This window comes from Stylophora pistillata, chromosome 8 (assembly GCF_964205215.1).
Source record: "Stylophora pistillata chromosome 8, jaStyPist1.2, whole genome shotgun sequence".
In the NCBI taxonomy this organism is placed as follows: domain Eukaryota; kingdom Metazoa; phylum Cnidaria; class Anthozoa; order Scleractinia; family Pocilloporidae; genus Stylophora; species Stylophora pistillata.
This window is the reverse complement of record NC_142526.1, coordinates 8,360,237-8,380,511: the sequence shown is the minus strand read 5'-3', so window position 1 is coordinate 8,380,511 and position 20,275 is coordinate 8,360,237. Positions and strand designations below refer to the sequence as shown.

At 35.8% G+C, this 20,275-nt stretch overlaps 1 protein-coding gene across 1 annotated transcript in view; it reads left to right on the top strand.

Annotated features, from left to right (window-relative positions):
• LOC111328599 (uncharacterized) overlaps positions 1-20,275 on the top strand; it is a 197,905-nt gene that overhangs the window by 23,204 nt on the left and 154,426 nt on the right. Inside the window, exons 5-20 of the mRNA XM_088731658.1 lie at positions 284-501; positions 4,288-4,351; positions 4,714-4,805; positions 5,947-6,076; positions 11,446-11,499; positions 11,594-11,647; positions 11,761-11,814; positions 11,904-11,957; positions 12,845-12,882; positions 13,060-13,192; positions 14,202-14,414; positions 14,810-15,154; positions 15,729-15,827; positions 16,149-16,307; positions 17,648-18,378; positions 19,831-19,984. Of these exons, the coding sequence (XP_088587784.1) occupies positions 284-501; positions 4,288-4,351; positions 4,714-4,805; positions 5,947-6,076; positions 11,446-11,499; positions 11,594-11,647; positions 11,761-11,814; positions 11,904-11,957; positions 12,845-12,882; positions 13,060-13,192; positions 14,202-14,414; positions 14,810-15,154; positions 15,729-15,827; positions 16,149-16,307; positions 17,648-18,378; positions 19,831-19,984 (2,592 nt within the window). The remainder of the gene's footprint in view (positions 1-283; positions 502-4,287; positions 4,352-4,713; positions 4,806-5,946; positions 6,077-11,445; positions 11,500-11,593; positions 11,648-11,760; positions 11,815-11,903; positions 11,958-12,844; positions 12,883-13,059; positions 13,193-14,201; positions 14,415-14,809; positions 15,155-15,728; positions 15,828-16,148; positions 16,308-17,647; positions 18,379-19,830; positions 19,985-20,275) is intronic.

The window sequence follows — 20,275 nt, the reverse complement described above, 5'->3', positions numbered from 1 at the left end:
AAGTGAAGCTGATTACAGCCATGTAATACTGAAACTTATGTCGGGTATAAAGAGGGGAACACTGCTGATAACAGAACTGGTTATGGATACTCTATTTGAGTTGTCAGAAACACATGAATGTACAAAAGGCTCATTATCTGGTAGCCTATAAAAAGATCATTTTGATCAGGAAGTAAATGGGTAAAAGTCAACGTAATGCATCATGCTCAAGAAAATTCAGTTATTGGAGAAAAAAATTAAATATTTTGAAATAAACTTAAATTTATGATTTTTTTGTCTGTAGATGATTTACAAGAGCAGACAAGGACTACCACTCTTATATCTCAATTTAAGAGTGTTAAAATCTCTGAGAAAGATGAAGTGAACAAGGCATCTCATAAACAGACTTCGATGGAGACATTCACAGCAAAAGGGAGTCAAAGTTATCCACAGTCAGCTGTTCCTGAAGCCAACCAGCAATGTACATGTGGAACTTTAGGGACTTCTCGCCCTGATGATAAGGTAATCAGTAACAAAAATTAAGAATGAATGAAATGGGTGGTAGTATAATGTAAATAGATGAATGGCTTTGGGAAAATTTTGAAATATTTTGAAGATAACAAGTTAATAAACAAACCAAAAGGCATTCAAGTTGATGTTAAAATGAAATAATTTTTCACAATAAGTATTAATTAGTGGAATAGTTTTTAGGAAATAGTAATGAAGGAAAGTTCAAAATCAGAAAATAGATAACTTAATAATATATGTATTGAATTTGGGAATGTCTGCTGATAAAAAATGAAATAAAAAATTTCTGGAAGAAGATTTTGAGAATGAAATCTTGTAGAGTTTGCCTATAGTGCAGCATTGACAAAATCTGGATTACATCATAGACTGGATCACAGACCAGATCACAGATTGGATCCTAGACTGGACCACAAATCAAAAAAAAAAAAAAGGTTTTGGAAAAAATTAAAATACTAAAATATGTTAGGGATGGGGTAGACTTTCAAGGCCAATTTTTTAAAAAAAATTTTTATGGTAAAATTGGTTGAGTTTACCTATTATAGTTTCCAAGAAAAATCGAGGTAAAATATTAAAACCTGAATGAGCTGTGCACAAAAAGGTATTTTCAAACTGAACTCTTTTGCCTGCCAGATTGTGAATTATAACATGTCCATAGTAATGACTCCCTTCAGGGTTTCTTGCAGTGAAACATCCTGGTCATTGAATTTCAATTACATAAACATCTCTTGATTTTGGTTACATGTGGAGATCTCTGCTATCTGTCTGCAATTATTACCAGAGTGTGAATACACACACACACACACACACACACACACACACACACACACACACACACACACACACATGTAAACACACTGAAGGATTTCTAGGACAAATTGTATTCATAAGGTATCTCATTCCATCAGCCTGTGAAAAGACCTTATGGCTGAAGAGTAGTGACATTGATGAGGAAGTAGTATAAATTATGTGGGGATGTTTAAAGTTGGTGTTAAAAGTTTCATGATGTTAGAAGGTGCACAGTCATTATGAACATCATTAATTTACATACAGGTCATAATATAAGAAGGTACTGATTGGTAGAATTTTTACATTTTCAAATAAGGGGAGTGCATGTTCTTCTTTATCAACAAGATAGATTAAATGTAATACTTTCCTTAATTTAGAGAATAACAATTTTGTTTACTAGATAAGTTTTAGACACATTAATTACTCCAAGTAACAAGTCCATAGCAGTTCAATAAGGTAAAATTAACGATTTATAAATATCTATGAGTACAGATTATGGAACAAAGTATCTCAGCTTGGCAATAGTTCCTATGGTCTTACATATTTTAGTGATAATTAACAGATCAAATTGGTTTTTCCAAGGAAGATTTTTATTGTTTAAAATGCATAATACTTGATAAAACTTGCATATTCTAAACTGACCCTTCTATTTCTTTCACTGTCAAATATTCTTATTTGTGGGGAATAACATATTCTCTTTTGTCGAGGGAGAAAAATTACAAGATTTTATTAGTTTGCATTCAAAGTCAATTTATCACCAGTCATGCAAATAATTGTTCAGTTCAGCGTTGATCATCTGTTCTGAAGACTTGAGGTCCTTGTCAGCATAGACAATCTTAGTGTCATCCACAAATAAGAAAAATTAAAGTTTATTGGAACAGAGGTAAGTGTCATTTATATTATTAAAGTAAAAAGGGAAACTGTCCTAAGACTGAACCCTGAGGGACACCACATGAAGAAATTAGTTATAAGTTGATATGTGCGATCCAATTTGAGTTGTTTGAGTTTGATTTCTTAAGTATTACTGGAACCACTTATTGAAAATTCCTTGAAAACCAAAAAAAAATTATTTCATTAAGTAGTATTGTGTGATTGATAATATCAAAAGCCTTTTTGAATCAATGAAAACACCACACAAAAAAAATAATGCTTATCTGTATTGTGTAGTGAAGTTTTGACAATATTTAGAATTGCATGACCAGGGGAGTTTGTCTTACAGAAGCCACAGTGTGAGGAATGTATTAACTTGTTTTTGTAAATAAAGTCCTTCACTCTGTAATTAAAAAAGAATCAGGTGATTTTAATTTCTTGAGATAATCCGTATGGTTGATTTTTGCGGGTAGTTTCCTCGATGAAATATTTGTTATACGTGACAGGTCATTATAATCATGGGTAACTTGACTATTGGGTCCTTGGATTCCGTAACCCTTTATGATGTTTTTGATGGTTTAAAAATTCATCTATTCCTTGTTATGTTTTTTCATGTCTGTTACGATATGTTTTCTTAAAAAAAATCAAAGAAATATTGCTTTTTGCTTAAATGCATAAGAGTGATGATTTTGTTCCTGAGATTTATATTTGCTTTAATTTCCAGTTTTATATAATCTATCCTTTATTTTAATTGAAGTTCTTATTCTCTTTGTTATCCATGGTTTTGCAGGTTGTTTAATTTTACATTTTGATACAACTTTTGAAGGCACTTGTTTTTTACGCCCTTATGAAAAGATGATTATTGGTCATCAACTCTATTAATTTTGCTTTTGATGCTATAATACTATCCTAGTCAACTATAGACAGATCATTATTAAACTGTACTGAGGAGAAGTCTGAGAAGTCATGTTTCTTTGTTGTTTTGTTATAAACTTCCTCCCTTTCTGAAGTCAAAATGTAAATCTGAGAGAAATTATCAGAAATGTTAGTGATGATATATATTATCACTAACTAAAACTCTTTCAGAATTGTCAGCAAAAAGTAAGAGAGGCTGACATTTTTTGCACGTCTGTTGGTTTGTCAATCATCCAAAGGAGGTAACTGCTCTGTAAGGCCAGTAAGAAGTACTAGTCTTGGCTGTATTGAGATTTTTTGGTCTTTATCAGACATATGTCAAAGTAGCCCATGCCCTTTATTGTTTTTCCTGTGGAAGCTCGCTGTTAGATTGTATCTCACTAAGATATTCAATTGGTAATTTCAACATTCAACTTCTCCAAATGTTTTGTTTCTCAATCACTGATTTTCTTTTTTAAGTTGACTTTCTTTTCCAATCATCTTGTTTGGTTTATCTCAGATGAGTTACAAAGTAATGGAGGAAAGAAAGACACATCCACTCAGTACTTGAGTCCATAGCTAAAAATGCTTGATCCAATTGGTGATCTAAACCATATTCTTTCTGTAATCTGATCTGTGATCTGAACAGTGATGCAGTCTGACTGATTTGTAATCCAGTCTGTGAGCCGAATCTGTGATCTGATTCGGGTTTGGTCATGCCCCATAAAGTGCATGTTTTCTACGGCACTGATTCATCTCTACACCTTTGCAAAATATTGAGTTGTTCTGAGTGTACTGTTTGAAGTGATAAGTGCATTATATGTTACTCTCCTTATATTTGATATTTATCTGCTTATAAGCAGAACCGTGAAGGACTGATTGATTTTGATTCAGTCTATCAGGACTTCTTCAAATTTAGACAGAAGATGATGACTTCTTTCCCAAAATTTGTAGCATTTGTGGTGATAATTCTCTTATCTAGAATGATCTCCTGCACTCACATCTTTGTCTTTATGGTGTGACAGAGGCAAAATTAAAACTTTTATTAGCATGTCATTTTGCTTTGTTCGACTCTATTTTCAAGTCAATGATCACAAATGCCATAAAAAATGTAATGTGGCACTCTGCCACCAGTAGGATGGTTGGATAAACAAAGAGTAGATAAAAACAAAAAAATCCTGTGTGTCAGAGAAACTGAGTTAAAATTAACTTTAAATTTTCTGGATACAGATCATTCAACTGAGTGAAATTGACAGAGGATCAATTTTCCAACAGGTTGGGGAAAATTCCCAAGGTAAGTTTAAAAAAGTAATAATCCATTGTCACTGTAAATTAATGTTGTAAAGCAAATATAATTTCATCCCCATCAAGCTCTTCCATCAACATACCTCCACTTTTCAATGCTTTCTAATTAGCTTGCTCAACCTTGAATAACTTCTTTGCATCAGCCGAGATGTGAACCTCTGGAAATAAAAAATCTGGAGGCTCGAGGTTTGAATTTGGATCACATCCCCTGCGTACTTTCCCTAAATTTGGTTCTTGGCTCACCCTTACAAGTTTCAGATTGCTTTATTTTGTAGGCAGCAAGAGATAAAAAAATATGGTGTAGAGATGAGCATATCTTCTTCTTTTTATTAACTGATATTAACTTTTTAGCTCCAAAGTTCCAGGATGTTGAAAGCATAGTAGCGTGGTTGAAGCAATGTGATCATGAGGTTCATGCAAATCCTCCAGTGAGTCCTTTGCAGGTAAAGAAATTGCATTGTATATACCAATAGAATAATGCTCAAATTAAAAACAGATGTAGAAACATGCATTGTATCTTCAAAACAACAATAAAGGAAGTTGATTTCATAGTCTCTTATGGTTATATGGCTTACTGTAATTTGCAGAACAATACAAAATGAAAAGAAAATCTGTAATTTCATTGTGAAATAAAAATCTGTAGAAAAGTCATAAACATGCTTGAAACTCAAGAAAATCAAAGAGCTTGGGTCAGTTCCATTTTCCCAGCAGACATGATGTTTTATCCAGAAACATGCTGTGACATTTTCAACTTGTATTTTTTGTCAGGAAAGTGACCTATCATGCATTGGAATTGTTCATTGACAACCTAAATTACTTACATCCTATTGGTAATATATAGTGCAGCTACAGTGCCAGCTAATATTTCAAATTTCATTTACTCCTTGTGGCATAATGGCACTCTTCTTTCACATAGATGACACATTGATTTATCCACCAATGTAGTGGAGATTTGACAACGAACACCATGCAGATTTCTCATTTCTCACTTTTGCTAACTCATGTTATTATGATTTGATAGCTTGGGTATGCTATCTTCACTTGTGGTGAACTGACAAATTCATTTTTCCAGCCTGTGGAGTTTTCTGTATAGATTCTTGTTTCACAAATTACAGATTTCTGTTTTGCAAGTCACGGAATTCTATTTTGAAAATCATATTAACCAATTCCTATTTTGAAATTACAGTTTTCCACTTTGCAATTACAGATTCTATTCAGCAAATTAAGGAATTCTATCTTGCAAATCATCAGCAGATTTCTATTTCACTAATTACAGATTTTCATTTTGTTTTGTTTAGTTTTGCTAATTAGCCATAATTACTTATTCTGTGTCTGTATCAAGCCTTTCCTTTAATGCTTTCAGCTCTGCTGTTTTTTTTTTTTTTTTTAAGGACAAATAGTTTGTGAACTCTTTTTCACTATTTCTTGACGCAGTTCTGTAAGGTGTTTGTGCCAGAGCTCAAGATAATGGACAAATTTGTGGGCCATTTTCGTTTTGTTTGTCTGTCATGTGTAAGTGCAAGTTTGAATAAGAAGAAAGTATTAATTTGTTGACAATTAATAATTTTTTCTCCAAATCTTTAGGGAGGACACCCCTATACTTTCAACTTTAAACCTGAGCTGCCATCAAATGTTAATGTGATAGCTCGCTTTGGTAATTTAGAACCAATTATGCTGGAGAAGACAAGACTTGGCTACATTTGTGAAATTCCAGGTTTGTAAAGGTTAATTATTAACTAGCATACAAATCAGAGAGCTATTTAACTCCTCTCTAATAAAGAATCAATAGAGACAACATTGACATTGGATTTTAATTGATTTATGATTTCAGCCGTCTTTGTTTTATTATTTTTGTTGTTTTATACAGTCTTATGGGTAGACCTCCTAAGAGCATCATTTACTTGAAGCATCTTTTTGTAGATGAAAATAGCTGCTTTCATAAAATGTGAACTTTCTCCTGCAGCTGGTGGTAACTGAAGTTAAAAAATAGCATACAAGTAGAGGGGATGGGGGATGAGGGCCCAAGAGAAAAGGGGGTAGGAGAGCCGGTGGGAAGCTGGATCTTGCCTATGGGGAAATAGAAAAGAAAACACAATGCTCAGTTATTTTCTCTCAAATCATCTTTCCTCAAAGAAATGCTCTGACGAAAGAAGACCATTAAAGAACATATTTCAAGGAAAAAAACCAAAGATGCATAAAAGTTTTACTCAAAAATTAAGATAAAATATAAACATGAAATCAGTGAATTCTATGCATTTGTCCAAACACGCCTGTGAATCTCTTGTTTCTTGGAAACTGTGAACGAGAAGCTAGACGATAAACATCAGGAAATATTTCAGGACAAAAGTTCTATTCAAACCATTTCTTGATGGACTGTTAGAAGTGAAAGAGCTGGTACAAAATTCTGGCGTGTACAAAACCCGAGCAGTAAGATCACTCGAATATTCCATGCCTAGCTCGTTGTTTACTTTACTTCATGGCTAGTAAATTGCATAGGATTAAATTGCATAGCATTAAGTTGCAAATTGTGAAACAACAAATCTAGTGTAAACATAATAACTACCAGGCCCTGGAAACATCAAGTTGTTGCCAGGCCTCACTTGAAGTAATAAAGTTATTTTTTCACTTTATGACCATACTTGGTATTGCTTCAGAGAATCTAAAAGTGGTTGACTCTAGAACTGATTCTGTCACTTCTAAGACTTTTGTACCCATTATTTTCCAAACAGAGTTTTTAATAGCATATTCACATTTCATTTTGAGCTTCAGAAGGTCTAATGCAGTCAGAAAGGAACCAAAAATCATACTTGCGAAGACTTCAGTTTGCTCATTTGTTGTGATCACAGTAGTACTACTACTAAGCATGGTGAGGCAGGGAAAGGCTTATCTCACATAAGACAATCATGCTATGCAGGTGTTAATGTGTTTACTTACAGGGGAGTGTCAGGAAAGATGAACAAAGTGTGATGACAAACTTGAAGAAACTGAAATAACTTAAGAAAACATGTGGAGACCCCTATTTTCAATGGCGGCAAACAAAAGAAACACATCTATAGAACAAACAGTTAATTTTTCATTCATTGCAAAAACTGTTTTGCCAGTATTTTTGGTTGTGCAAGTGAGACTGTGATCAGGATTAAAAATGGCCTCAATATTAATGCAACTGATGATAAAAGCTTGCATCACTCTGTTCTGAGGATTGTTTTTGCCTCTTATTTTGAAGATTTTTTATGTATACTATTGATTTTGTTGTAAAAAATTGAATTCAAAAGAAATTGAAGGGGGCATATTATTTTCCTTCACTTTTTAAAAAAATGCAACATCAGCACTTTTTCTGAATTCAAACCTTATCTCAAAAAAATAGCATGGCTACACCCATGCCAGTTTTCTTTTTGGAGTTTGATGGCCCTTGATAAGATCTGTTTTGCTTGCAAAATCATTCGCTGGGAAAAATTAGTTCCCTATTAGCATCCACCATCCTTAATGTCAACTGAACCATAAAAAAGTTTTATAAGGGAGGGTAATCAATATTCTCAACAATATGCAACAAAATTCTTGCAAGTTTACTAGTAATTGTATAAGTCAGAGACTAACAAAAGAGATGATTGGTCTCAATGGAATTCCTGTTTAAAGGTGTGCAGAGTGGAACTGGGGAATTAAACAACAAGTGTCTTTTGTAAACCGACTTACACTGAGAAATACCTCACTTTCAACTCTCACCAACCTACTTGCCATAAAAAGTCCATTGCTTAAACTTTACTCAGGAGGGCTGACTGTCTACTATCTTCTATCGATTTCAAAAGCTGAGGAGAGAAAGTATAGTTTAAACACCCTAAAGGTAAATGGCTATACCAAAACACTTCTCTGTAGCTGCCAGGTACTAGTTACAACTAGAAAGGCCCCTGATGAGAAGGAACCAATGACTGGTTTTGCTGTTTTTCCATACCTTTAAAGACACTGTTACAGGACCCATCAAGAGAATTTTGAATAGCCACAATGTTAAATTTGCTAAAAAACCTTTTCAGACTTTGGGGAGTATTTTTGCCAAACCTAATAATTTTATCTCAAAAGAACAATGAACTGATGCTATTTATTCTATTCTGTGCAATGAATGTGATCACAAGTACATCAGACAGACCAAATGTCAGTTTGGTACACATTTGAAAGAGCACCATTGCAAGAATGAAAATTCAGCTTTGTTTGGAGCACACATTCCCAACATAAACCTTACAATTGGGTGAGAAGATTCTAAAGTTATCACTAATTGACATTAATTACCACCAGTGCCTTTGTTTGGAAGCCTGGCATATTAACTCTGCCCACACTCCTTAAATCGTGATGATAGTGGCTTACAGTGATGCCTCGCTCTCAAGGCCTATTCAGAAAAAAGCTAGCTAGGGCAGCTAACTAGTGAGCGTATGAAAAGGACCTCTTGATCTTAATAATTTTGCAAACAACAGATTAGGGAAACTATGGGACAATTCATCAATCTCGTTCTAACTTGTAATAATGTAACCTTTCAAGGCAAACATTACATTCAACAAACAGGAACGGCTATGGGAACACGAATGGCACCGAGTTACGCAAATCTCTACATGGGTCGCCTTGAGAATCGCTTTTTGATAGAAGCTACTGACCAACCTCTTGTCTGGTTCAGATACATTGATGACATTTTTTTCATATGGACACACGGCGAAGAAAAACTCAAAAACTTCTTTAACAAATGTAACTCCTTTGACCCACACATCAAGTTTGAACAAACCACATCAACTACAAGCATCCCTTTCCTAGACGTTCAAGTCATCATCAAAAACAATGGCGAACTTAGCACAGACTCATACACAAAACCTACCGATACCCACCAATACCTAAACTGGGCCAGCTGTCATCCACGACACACTAAAACATCCATCCCATACAGCTTGGCATTGAGACTACGACGTATCTGCTCCGACAACGAGTTTTTTGAAAAACGAGCACGTGAGCTACACAACATACTACTTAAGCGAGGTGACAAGAATAAGTTGATTAAGGAATGTATCATGAAAGCAAGGAGAACATCAAGGCAGGAAGCGCTCACAAGCAAACCTATTTCCTCCACTGACCGTGTACCACTTGTAATAACTTACAACCCAGCACTGCCAAACATCCACAAAATCCTCAAGGAGCACCATCAAATACTCTTGACCTCGTCCAACACAAAGGCCATATTCAAAGAAACACCTCTTGTTACCTATCGAAAAGGGCGTAATTTAACACAGATGCTTACCCACAAGAGACTGCGATCGCCGATCGCCGCTGACACAACCCCCTCCACTGATGAATCCCCACACGGTATAAGCAGTCCACACATTCAAGTTCCCATCTGACACTACCTGTACAATCTGTACAGTCTACCTGTACAATCTGTGGCTGATCATTCAAAACTAACAAAAATCTCAAAATTCATTTCCCTCATCAACATAGAAAGCAGAAACCATTGCAATCCACTAGTCCCAGATTCTGGCCCTGTAGGGCTGACATAAGATGCAACTACAGCAAAACATACGGGGAATTTACAGGGTCAGTTAAAAGCAGCACTAGAGGAGAAACTATAACACTGCGACAACACACGTCATGCAAGACTAGCAATGTGATATACCTGATTGAATGCAGCAAATGTAACGATCAGTACGTAGGCGAGACAGGTCACCCAATTCACCACCGTGGCAATCAACACTAGCGACGTCAAGGGTGGACATAAAAACTGTAATACCCTCTGTCAGACATTTTAAGAACTGTGGAGTCCACCATCTTAAACTTATGGTTATTGAAAAAGTTAGAAGACAAAATCAAGAAATCAGAAAAGCAAGAAAAAATTATTGGATATTAAGACTCAATCCTACAATCAATAAGCTTACTACATGAATTATAACTACCGGTACTTTAATTTATCTATTTTAGACACTATGACACGTTTCGCTGTTATCTATTCTATTTTTATATTATCACGTCATGACATGTTTACTGTTGACACGAATTTTAAATTTGAATATTGCTCATGTAATTAGTATGCTCCTGAAGAAGACCGAGACGGTCGAAACGTCGAGCTATTAAACCAACAAAGCTATACATTGGAGTTGGCCTCTTGACCATTACATTTCTGCTCTTATTTACGTTATTTCAAGAGCCCACGATCGCTTCAGTGATCCTCCAGGCAGCGCGTTTGAGACTGATCAGCATTGTTTGTGGGACCCCTTACAAGCTTCTACTTATATATATATATATATATATCAAGGAAAAGGTTATGAAATGTGCTATTCAGCAAAAATAATTTAGTTTTAGCTTGATCCAATTGTTAACTGAATAGGCCACAACAATTTGAAATGGATGATGTTTCTTTGAACACATAAATTGCATCTTAAATCTTACTGCAGAAATAAAACTTCTGCATGCTATCAATCCTAAGGGGTTGGTCTTCAAAACCATGTGGGGATTTTTGAATATTCTTGTGAGTTACTTTACAATTTATCTGTCAAGTGTGCTGATTCAGATCTCTGTGTGCAACAGAAAGCAGGAGAATTTCAAGGACCAGCATGTTTTGCCGCTAGAAACCTTTTAGGAATCATTTGGATATATCAACAAAGTTGAAATGGTAAATTGGCCATCGGGCCAATTTACCATTTCAACTTTGTTGATATATCCAAATTATTTCGTTACTCCCACCGACACAGCCCCAAACAGTTTCTTTCGAAACTATCAGCCTTTTAGGAATCAGTTATGTTGACATTTTATAATTGGCTCTTAACACTTTGACGGGGTAAAGTAGTCACTTCAGAAATACATTTTTGTGTTTTAATAGTTTACCAAAATTTTTCTTGGAAACTATAGTTAAAATAATAATGCTTAGTTTGACTTAAATAAAAAGTCTACTGTATCCTTAAGTGTTTGGCCAATGAAGATATGTGCTCATGCTTTTGACTTTAAAGAGAAGTTCTTTTGTGGGAGCCTTATTAGTATTCCAAGGAAATAGCATTTGTCATAAAACATGTTCTTGATTTCATGTCAATTAATTTTTTTTTGATTTTATTCCAAATGGAATAGCTCATTCAGTAGTGGAAAATGAGGAAACAAACGGCAATGCTGTACCAGAAAGCTGTAAGCTTTTGTTTTCAATTGATGTTCCTACAATCTAGTACTACATACGCCATTCAGTGCCTGTCTCTAAACAGTTTCACTCTAATATTTGCAGGTGATTCAAGAGTGGAAAGTGCTGAGGCTATCAACAGTGAAGAACATGTAAACTGTATGCTCATATTTAGTTTTTATTTTTACTCTTAGGGTATGGCATTTGTCATGAAACATGTTCTTGATTTCATCTTCCTGAATTTTTTTAAAATTTTGTTCAAAATTGAACAGGTCATTCAAGAGTGGAAAGTGAGGAAGCAAACAGCAATGCTGAACCAGAAAGCTGTAAGCTTTTGATTTGATATTCCTTCGATTGAGAGCTACATACACCATTCAGTGATCTTCTCTAACCAGTTTCACTCTTACATTTGCAGGTGATTCAAGAGTGGAAATCCCTGAGGCTATCAACAGTGAAGAACAAGATAATTGTATGCTCACATTATTTTCCTTTCAGTCTATGGAGCTACCTGTTCTGTCTATTTGTGGCACCAATACTTTTTTTTGTTGTTGTCACTGGTTGTTATTGTTTTCTTTTTTATATGACATTTTTCAGAAGTTGATCCTTTGTCTGCTAAGGAATTGTTAGTCTTAAATAATTTCTGGTCAGAAGTAATTATTAGCTAAATTGGTTAGTGGCGTCATGGTCTGGGAAGAAATCAGTGAAAAAAGTAATTTTTTTGTTGGTCAGGGAAAAGTTATAAATATTATTGAAGGTCATGCAGATATCTAGTATATTGTTTGTTATGGTCAGAAAATTTTATTTTGTAGTTTCAGGAGACAATTTTCCCCAAAAAAGTATTCTCTTAAGGTTTTGAATTGAATGGTTCATCAAATGATGCTTGTAGGAGCTCTTAAAGTCAAACGGTTAGAAACAACTACCAGTTGTTTCCAAAAGAAGCAGAAGCACTTAAAAAATTTTTTTTCTCTCATGATTTTCTTTCTATATTGCAAGATTATAGGAAATTTTATAAGAGAAAAGGCAAGGAAGGAATATAAAAGGGATCTTTTCGGTGATGAATGGTACTTAAGCATTGATGAAAGTAAGGCCTGAGAAAAATTCAGGCCTGTACAGGATTTGAACCTACGACTTCTGCAATACCAGTGCTCTACTAACTGAGCCAACGAGCCAGCGGGGAGCTGGTCATTATGTTGGTTCATAATAAACCAAGATTGTTTTATATTCATTTTTATTGAGGAAAGGCAAGGTTTGGTAACTTTTGCATACCTGATCAGTGGCAACCCTGTGAATGAAATTCATGCAATTTTTGTTTGCAGTGATATTATGATAATAATATTTATAATTGTTTCATTACAGTGGTGCAGGAGATGATCCCTTCATCAAGCCCTTTGCAAGTTAGTTTTAGTCTTTTTTTTTCCTCAACCTTTTCTTTACGATATTGAAAGTAACCTGCAAACCCTTTGGTTTGCATTTTAATAATTTTGCAATGTCATCTGAGGAAGCTCTAATGATATTGCCACCACACAGTTGAACTGGACTTTCTGATAACCTTCCGTGTTACATCCATGCAGGGTGGAGATGAGTTCCTTATTGTCTTGGGGGGTGTGCTTCCAGAAGACGTCAATGGTGGATATGCTTATTTTGGAGAACATCCTGTAGAGTTGAAGAAAGTAAACAATGTAAACCTCATTGGGATAATTCCTGGCAAGTATTTGCAAAATTCAAGTTTTAGGAATGAGATAAAAAGTGTAACAGCCTCAGTCTGTAGTTTAAGTTGGATGTTTAAAGTTGTGTTCAAAAGACTATTCACTTTAACATGTGGGATCTCTATATTAAGTAAATTGTAATGTATGAAAATCAGTATAGATTGAATATTACAAGTATGTTATTGGAAAAAAGAGGACAAAATTTTATAAGGTAAGGTTCAAACCAAGTCAGTACAGCAGTTTTGTCAATGAAATGGGGGGAGCTGGAAGAAGATTTTCAGCTTTATTGCTGTGTGCTTCTGATTGGTTTTATTATCTTCTTTACTTGCCCTGTTCCCCTGGTAAGTGTCAATTCCACACACCAGTATTTTGGTATCATGTTAACTGGTGCCTTGAGGTGGGCTATTGCTTAATTTGCATTGTGACCTCCTTGCTATGGAGGAGATTACCAACTGCTTCTCTAGAACTTCTGCAGTGTCTACTCTACTAAAGGTGAAAAAGAGCTGAATCCATACTTTTACTAGTCATAGACAGCTGTATGAATGAAATTTTATTTAAATTCTGCCTGTGGGTGTTATTTGCAATAATCCTCAAAATTTGGTTGCAGATAGATATAAAGGGAATTTTAAAGGTTCTCCTTTGAAGGACATACCCCCAAACAACTGATGCAAGCCATGTCTAAAAAAAAAACAAAACAAAACAACCACCAACAGGGCTTGGCACAGACTGGTAGAAATTTAGTTTTGGCTTGTGGTTTTCAATTCCACTTAAAAATAAGCCAGTTTGATTAGTAAATAAACTGAAATTGCCATAAAATCTAAGATGTAACAAGCCACTGGGCTACTAAGTTGAAAAGTTTGTGTAGAGCCCTGCACCAAAAATATTAATGAATAAATAAATACTTAAAGACTCGTCTGGACTTATAAAGACTTATGCAAAGGACTAGTCTTATTCTTGACACTGATCGACTTACAACTTCTTTGATTTCTGTTTTGTGTTTACTTCAGCTGCTGAACACCCTGGAATTGTGAAAGTACGTGTGTACTCGCGATCCCAAAGGTTTCTGGGAGAAATGGATTTCTATTATATAGATCTGATGAAGAGGGTTGTCTTTAAGGCTGTACAGCATGGTATTGAAGGGGTTACCAAGCTGTATGGTTTGATGGGAAAACACGTCATTAATTTGTGGAGACAGAGTGCATCTGTCAAGCAGAATCCAGGTAGGTATCTCACATGTTTATTAAAGTTTACTTCTTGCAAATGAGAATCATTTATTGTCAAGAAAATTTTGACATGCTCCAATTTTTAACAAGGCACATTTACAAGTTTTTAGGAGTTTAACCTCTCCTTCCCCACAAAAACACCAGAGAATAGTCCTGAATGATACGTTTTGGCACAGCTTGAAAAACACCCAGGTTTCTGATCGATCCCTTTTATTGACTTGTAGGTGGGAGTATAATACAATGAAGGGTTCCCAAGCAAAAGCAAGTTCTTTTGAATGTTTTCTTTGTTTTTCTTCATGGTAGTAAATGTAATTACATTATTCACTATCAGGACAAATATCACTGGTTTACTATATTTCAATGTGGTTTTTTGATCACCATTATATCCACAGCTTCACCTGAAATGACACCTGCTGTTATTCCAGTCTCGCTCATTTCAACAACCAATGGAGGAATTCTGGCACAGACCTCTATGGTGTACTGCAAGATATTCACTCAGTTGTCAGTGAACATGCAAGATAGTTTTGGTGGAATGCCTGGAGCCAGTGGAGGTGGAACCAGTGGAGGAGGCACCAGTGGAGGTGGGACCAGTGGAGGAGGAGCCTATGGGGGAGGAACCAGTAGGGGGGAGGCCAGTGGAAGTGGAATCAGTGGAAATGGTACCAGTGTAACCGGAGTAAGTGGATGTAGATGGGGAACCCATGGAGGTGGAGCTACTGAATGTCAATACAGTAGAGGTGAAACTCAAACTTTCAATACCCTTAATTGAAACTAATTAAATTCCCTGTTAATTGTGTAGATTAGTGACACCAAAGGACAAATTTAGGGAATCTCAGAAAATGGAGCAGTCAGGTAATTCTTTACTTTTTATAAGCTATTGTCTGAGTGCTACATAGAGAACTTCAACTAAATAAGGGGTCTAGGGAAATGGAAGAGAGACGTGGTCAGTTGTACATCTTTTTAAGATGGTAATGAAGGTCAGCATCTACTGGAGTGAAGTTTTTAGACGTGAATTACATATTTTTCTGATGTGATGTAAACATTTCCTTGTTTTTTTGTCTCCCAATTATGATAACTGATATCAGACAAAGATATTTAAAATAAATTAAGGTAAGAACAAAGTTGAATCATGACAATTTTCCTTGCTAGGATTGTAGAAAGGAGACATGTCATCATAGATTAGTTGCTTTTGTGCTAAAAGTAACTTGAATTTTTCTTAGTATCAATTGGTGCATCTATCACCATGTCTACATTTTTGAAAGGCAGGTTGCACTGGTTCTCATGTATCATTTTGATTGTGTTAAAATTCAGATGCCTCACAACCAGGCTCAGATGTGGTGTGGGAGTTGTGTGAACTTATACAAAAGTGCAGTGAGTGTATCTGGTGGCAGAATCTATCACAGAATAGAGGTAAATTAATCTAAGAGCCTATTTGTACTTTCAGTTGTAATTGTACAGTTAAAATGTTGTATTAAGAAATTAAAATGATCTGCACTGGTCTTTGTTTTCAACTGAAAGTTTTAAATAATTTATGAGCTCCTCAATGTTGAGTGCAAATAGTTTGACTTCCCTTCTTTTCCCATACCATATAATTATGCTACCCATGGTTAAATCTCAATATTAAAGGCAAACGAGAACTTTTATCATGAGCTTTGGGTATTTTTTGGTGAATTGTTGGCTAGGGTTTTTTTTTTACACATAAATTTTCATGTGAAGTGTTCCTTCTCACAGCATGTACTGAAGATGAGGAGGATTTAGAAGATGATCAACTGTTATGCTCACAGCAAAGCAATGAAGACTATTTTGCGGACACTGAGGATTGCTCAAGTGTTTCATCTGGAAGTGATAGTCCCTTGTCTGATTCAGAAAAATGGGATGAATCTTTAAGTGGTGAGATATTTGTTTTTAATCCTTTTTTTTTATATTTCAATTAATTTGCTCTCCCTGACCATACAATAACTATGACAGTGAGACCTGATGTAATACTTGAGCTATAAACCATAAGTAGATAGTGCACAAATAACATACTGGTGTTTTTCCTTCGTTAAATTCTTGACCCAGTATTTCATGCTCAAGGTGTGCCACTTCAGCTTGATTTTGAGCGGAAATCACAGCCATTTTGTCTTCTCTTTTCCTTCGTAGTAGGTCGAGCTCTCGTTTTCGACATTCAAGTTTCCACTTTATATCCCTTTGAGCCATTTCTTCTTGAAACTCCAGTTCGCGTACTTCATTGTCTCTTAACTCATTCGGCAAGCTGTTTTGCTTGAAGGCTTGCAATGGAGGCCTTTATTTTAGTGTCTCTTCTTCTCTTTGATGAGGACAACGAAAAACTAGAGCGAGAAAGCGCTTTCGAGTGACCAGAATCTACCTGGCTCACTCTGCTTACCGAATCTTTAGGAGTCACTTCAAGGCTGCTGTGAAGCGGTGATATCACACATTTGTTGACCAAGTGCCATGATTCTTGATTGCTCGTCGTGAGCGGCTGATTTGCATCCGGCTCAAAATTGGACCAAAATGGACCAAAATTGGTAGGACCAAATTAAATAAAACGAGAGTTTTAATATTATTCAACTTGAACACAGCGTTACAATTCCTCTTTTTCTTCGTGGGCAAGCAGTTTTGCGTATAGCGTTGCCATACTTGCAATGGCCAGCGGCCACTCCAACTATTGTAAGGTAAGCACAGGAAATGCACATGGCAGCTATTTGCAGTGCGTGATATGGTAATGGCGGAAGATGCCCACTGTAGTATTTAATTAACATTGCCTTATAATAGTTAACAAAGCTTAAACCTTCAGTTTCAATATCTTGATACATCAGTTAATATTTACTCTAAATTGAAAGAAGAAAATTTGATCTTTCATTTATTATGTAAAGTGCCATAGTGTGGCCTAAACTCATATTCCTCTCTGAAAAGGTAGAGCATGGCACCCCCAATATTGAGTCTGTTTTTAAGCATTTGTGAAATTGAGTTGCCCAACTACATGTTCTTAAAGTTAGGGGAACCTCTTACAGTTCAGTCTGTGCAGTTCACACCATTTTCTGCTGCAGTTTAGTTGATCCAGTTCAACACTGCAGATGACTTTTCTCCATATTTAGAGAATTCTTTTGTGGGTACTATGTTAAGTAAAGGAAAGTCAAATTTGATATTAGATTTTTTTATTATAACACTGTTTTAATTTGTGGTAATTGTTAAACTTTTATCTTTTTTTCTGGACCCTTCATGTTCAGTGCCCTTGGTTTATGGTAGTTCAAGTGAATATCAAGAAGCTGATCCAAAAGCAGAATCTACTCAACATTCACACAAAGGTGAACCTGATATGAGCCAAGAAATCCAAGCAACATTGACAGAGGGTTTCACTAGTGAGTTCAGCATTGGTGACAATAAATATGTTGGAAGTGGTGATTGTCCTGAATGGAACACGCCTTTACCAGAGTCAACAAAGACTGAAGTAAATTATGAGGAAGAAGACCATGATGAAAAGCAGGATTTAAGTCCGGAGTGGGCTCTCTATTCTGAAGAAAGTGCCTCGCATACTCTGTTAGCATCACAGGATAATACCCCAATGCTTCTTCGTGATGTTCCTGGTGTTAATGTGGAGAATGAAGAAAGTCAGTACTCAGATGATGAACTTTCTGAGATACTTCATACAGAAAAACCTCAACATTCTGAATCAAGCCATGATATTTCATTCGCACGTACAGAGGTTTTGGTCAATGGGTTTGATCTTTGTGAGAATGAAGATGCTGGAAAGATTGAGCATTCAAGATGGGAAATACTGTCTATAGAACCAAATAAGACTGATGGAGGTACGAAGGAAGATAACTTTGATACAGAGCAAGATTTAAGCCTAGAACAAGGACTCTTTTCTGAAGAAGGGAACTTGCATACTCACTTGTCATTACCTGACGATACTTCTGTTCAGAGTCGTCGTCCAGAAGTGGAGAATAAAGAGAGCCAGGTGTGTTTGTTATGTAGTTTTGTCAGAGTTTGGAAGTTCTTCCTTGAAGGCATATATGGTCCACTTGCAAACCCTGAATAAATAAAATAAATAAATAGACTTCAATTTTCTTTTACAAGTTCCTGTAGTTTTACAAGTTCTTGTAGCCATTACAACAAAAAAACAACAAAATACATATATATTATTTACTAGCCAGAAGGTCTGTACTGGGAGAAACTGCACCCAAGGTTTTGTATACCACCTTCGGCCTGGTCTTCTTTATCTTGAAATATGTTTTCCTCTTCTGGAAAATAGAATTTGCTTCCCCTTTGGTAGCTTTTATCGTCTAAACTCATAGCTGTGAGTCACTTGTTACAATTTTTAAATCTTTTAGCCTCGCTTGTGAAAACATTGAAAAGTGCAAATTGCAAAACTTGAAGCAGTCTGTACTAGGGCCTGGTAAGGAAAATCTCGATCGCTGGAGCATGTAGATTTAGCCAATCAGATTTGAGGATTTAGGATTTGAAACCAATGAGATTCTTGTGAAAAAAGTTAACTTTCATACTGACAAGTTTCTTGAACTAACTTATTTTTAGGTCTAAGAGTTCATTATTCGTTGTGAGGTTTGGTGACCTCATGGTTAGTGGGCTCAACTCTTGATTGAGTGGTCCTGGTTTGAGCCCTGGCCAGGGACATTGTGTTGTGTTCTTGGGAAAGACACTTTACTCTCACAGTGCCTCTCTTCACTTAGGTGTTTAAATGGGTACTGGCAAATTTAATGCCGGGGGTAACCCTGTAACGTACTAGCACAGGCGGCCCAAGCTCTCTTTGAGAACCACACAAGGAACATAATTTGCATATCGATTTATAAGGATTTGTATGAGATTTTTTACAAGATATCCTTAGAGATAGTTAAAAGTGAAAATATTAAATAAAAATGGCTTACCTTATTCCATACGTGTGTTGCTTGCTCCTGGTGTCGTTATTTTACCGATTTCACGTGATTTAAGCGGTTTTTTTTTTAAATCCTGGTTTTCTTTTCTTAAAGAAGAGAAAACCAGGATTAAAAAAACCGCTTAAATGAAGTGAAATCGGTAAAATAACGACACCAGGAGCAAGCAACACACGTATGGAATAAGGTAAGCCATTTTTATTTAATATTTTCACTTTTAACCATCTCTATGGATATCTTGTAGCAAATCCCATACAAATCCTTATAAATCGATACGCAAATTGTGTTCCTTGTGTGGTTCTCAAAGAGAGCTTGGGCCGCCTGTGGTACTAGCAACCCCTCCAGGATGGAGTAGAAATACTCCTAATTGCTTCACGTTACGGAAACCAGAGTTAAGTGCCGGCCTGATGGGCTACTTGGCCCATAAACGGACTTCACCTTTTTTCATTAAAGAAGATTAGGATAGAAGGAGATGTACTGTAGTATCTATGATACGAATTTCCAATTTTTTTTTTTTCTAGGAAGAGCAAATGCAAGTCTCTGACCAGTTCTCCACAGACTCAAAACAGTCAGCAGCACATATTACACTTCCACCAGTGTGTTCCAACGCAAGTGATATACCAAAAATGATTCCAGTGACATTGCCACTAGCACTGCAACCAAACCTTCCAACAGGTTGATAATGTGTAATTTTACTGGTACACGCAGTATTTCAATGTCTGCCAACTCTCACTCATTATCCCTCCTACTTATTCACTCCATGAAAATATCCGTCATCTGATAATCTCATAGATGTAGTTGATGATGACCATTAAACTGAAGTGTGTCGGGTATAAACAGGGAAACACTGCTGAAAACAGTACAAAATATAGATAGCGTAAAAGCCCCTTGATAAGCTGCACCGACAGATAAACCGCACCCCAAATTTAGCAGTTCAAATTTTGGAAAAAAAGTTTTTTGATAGAA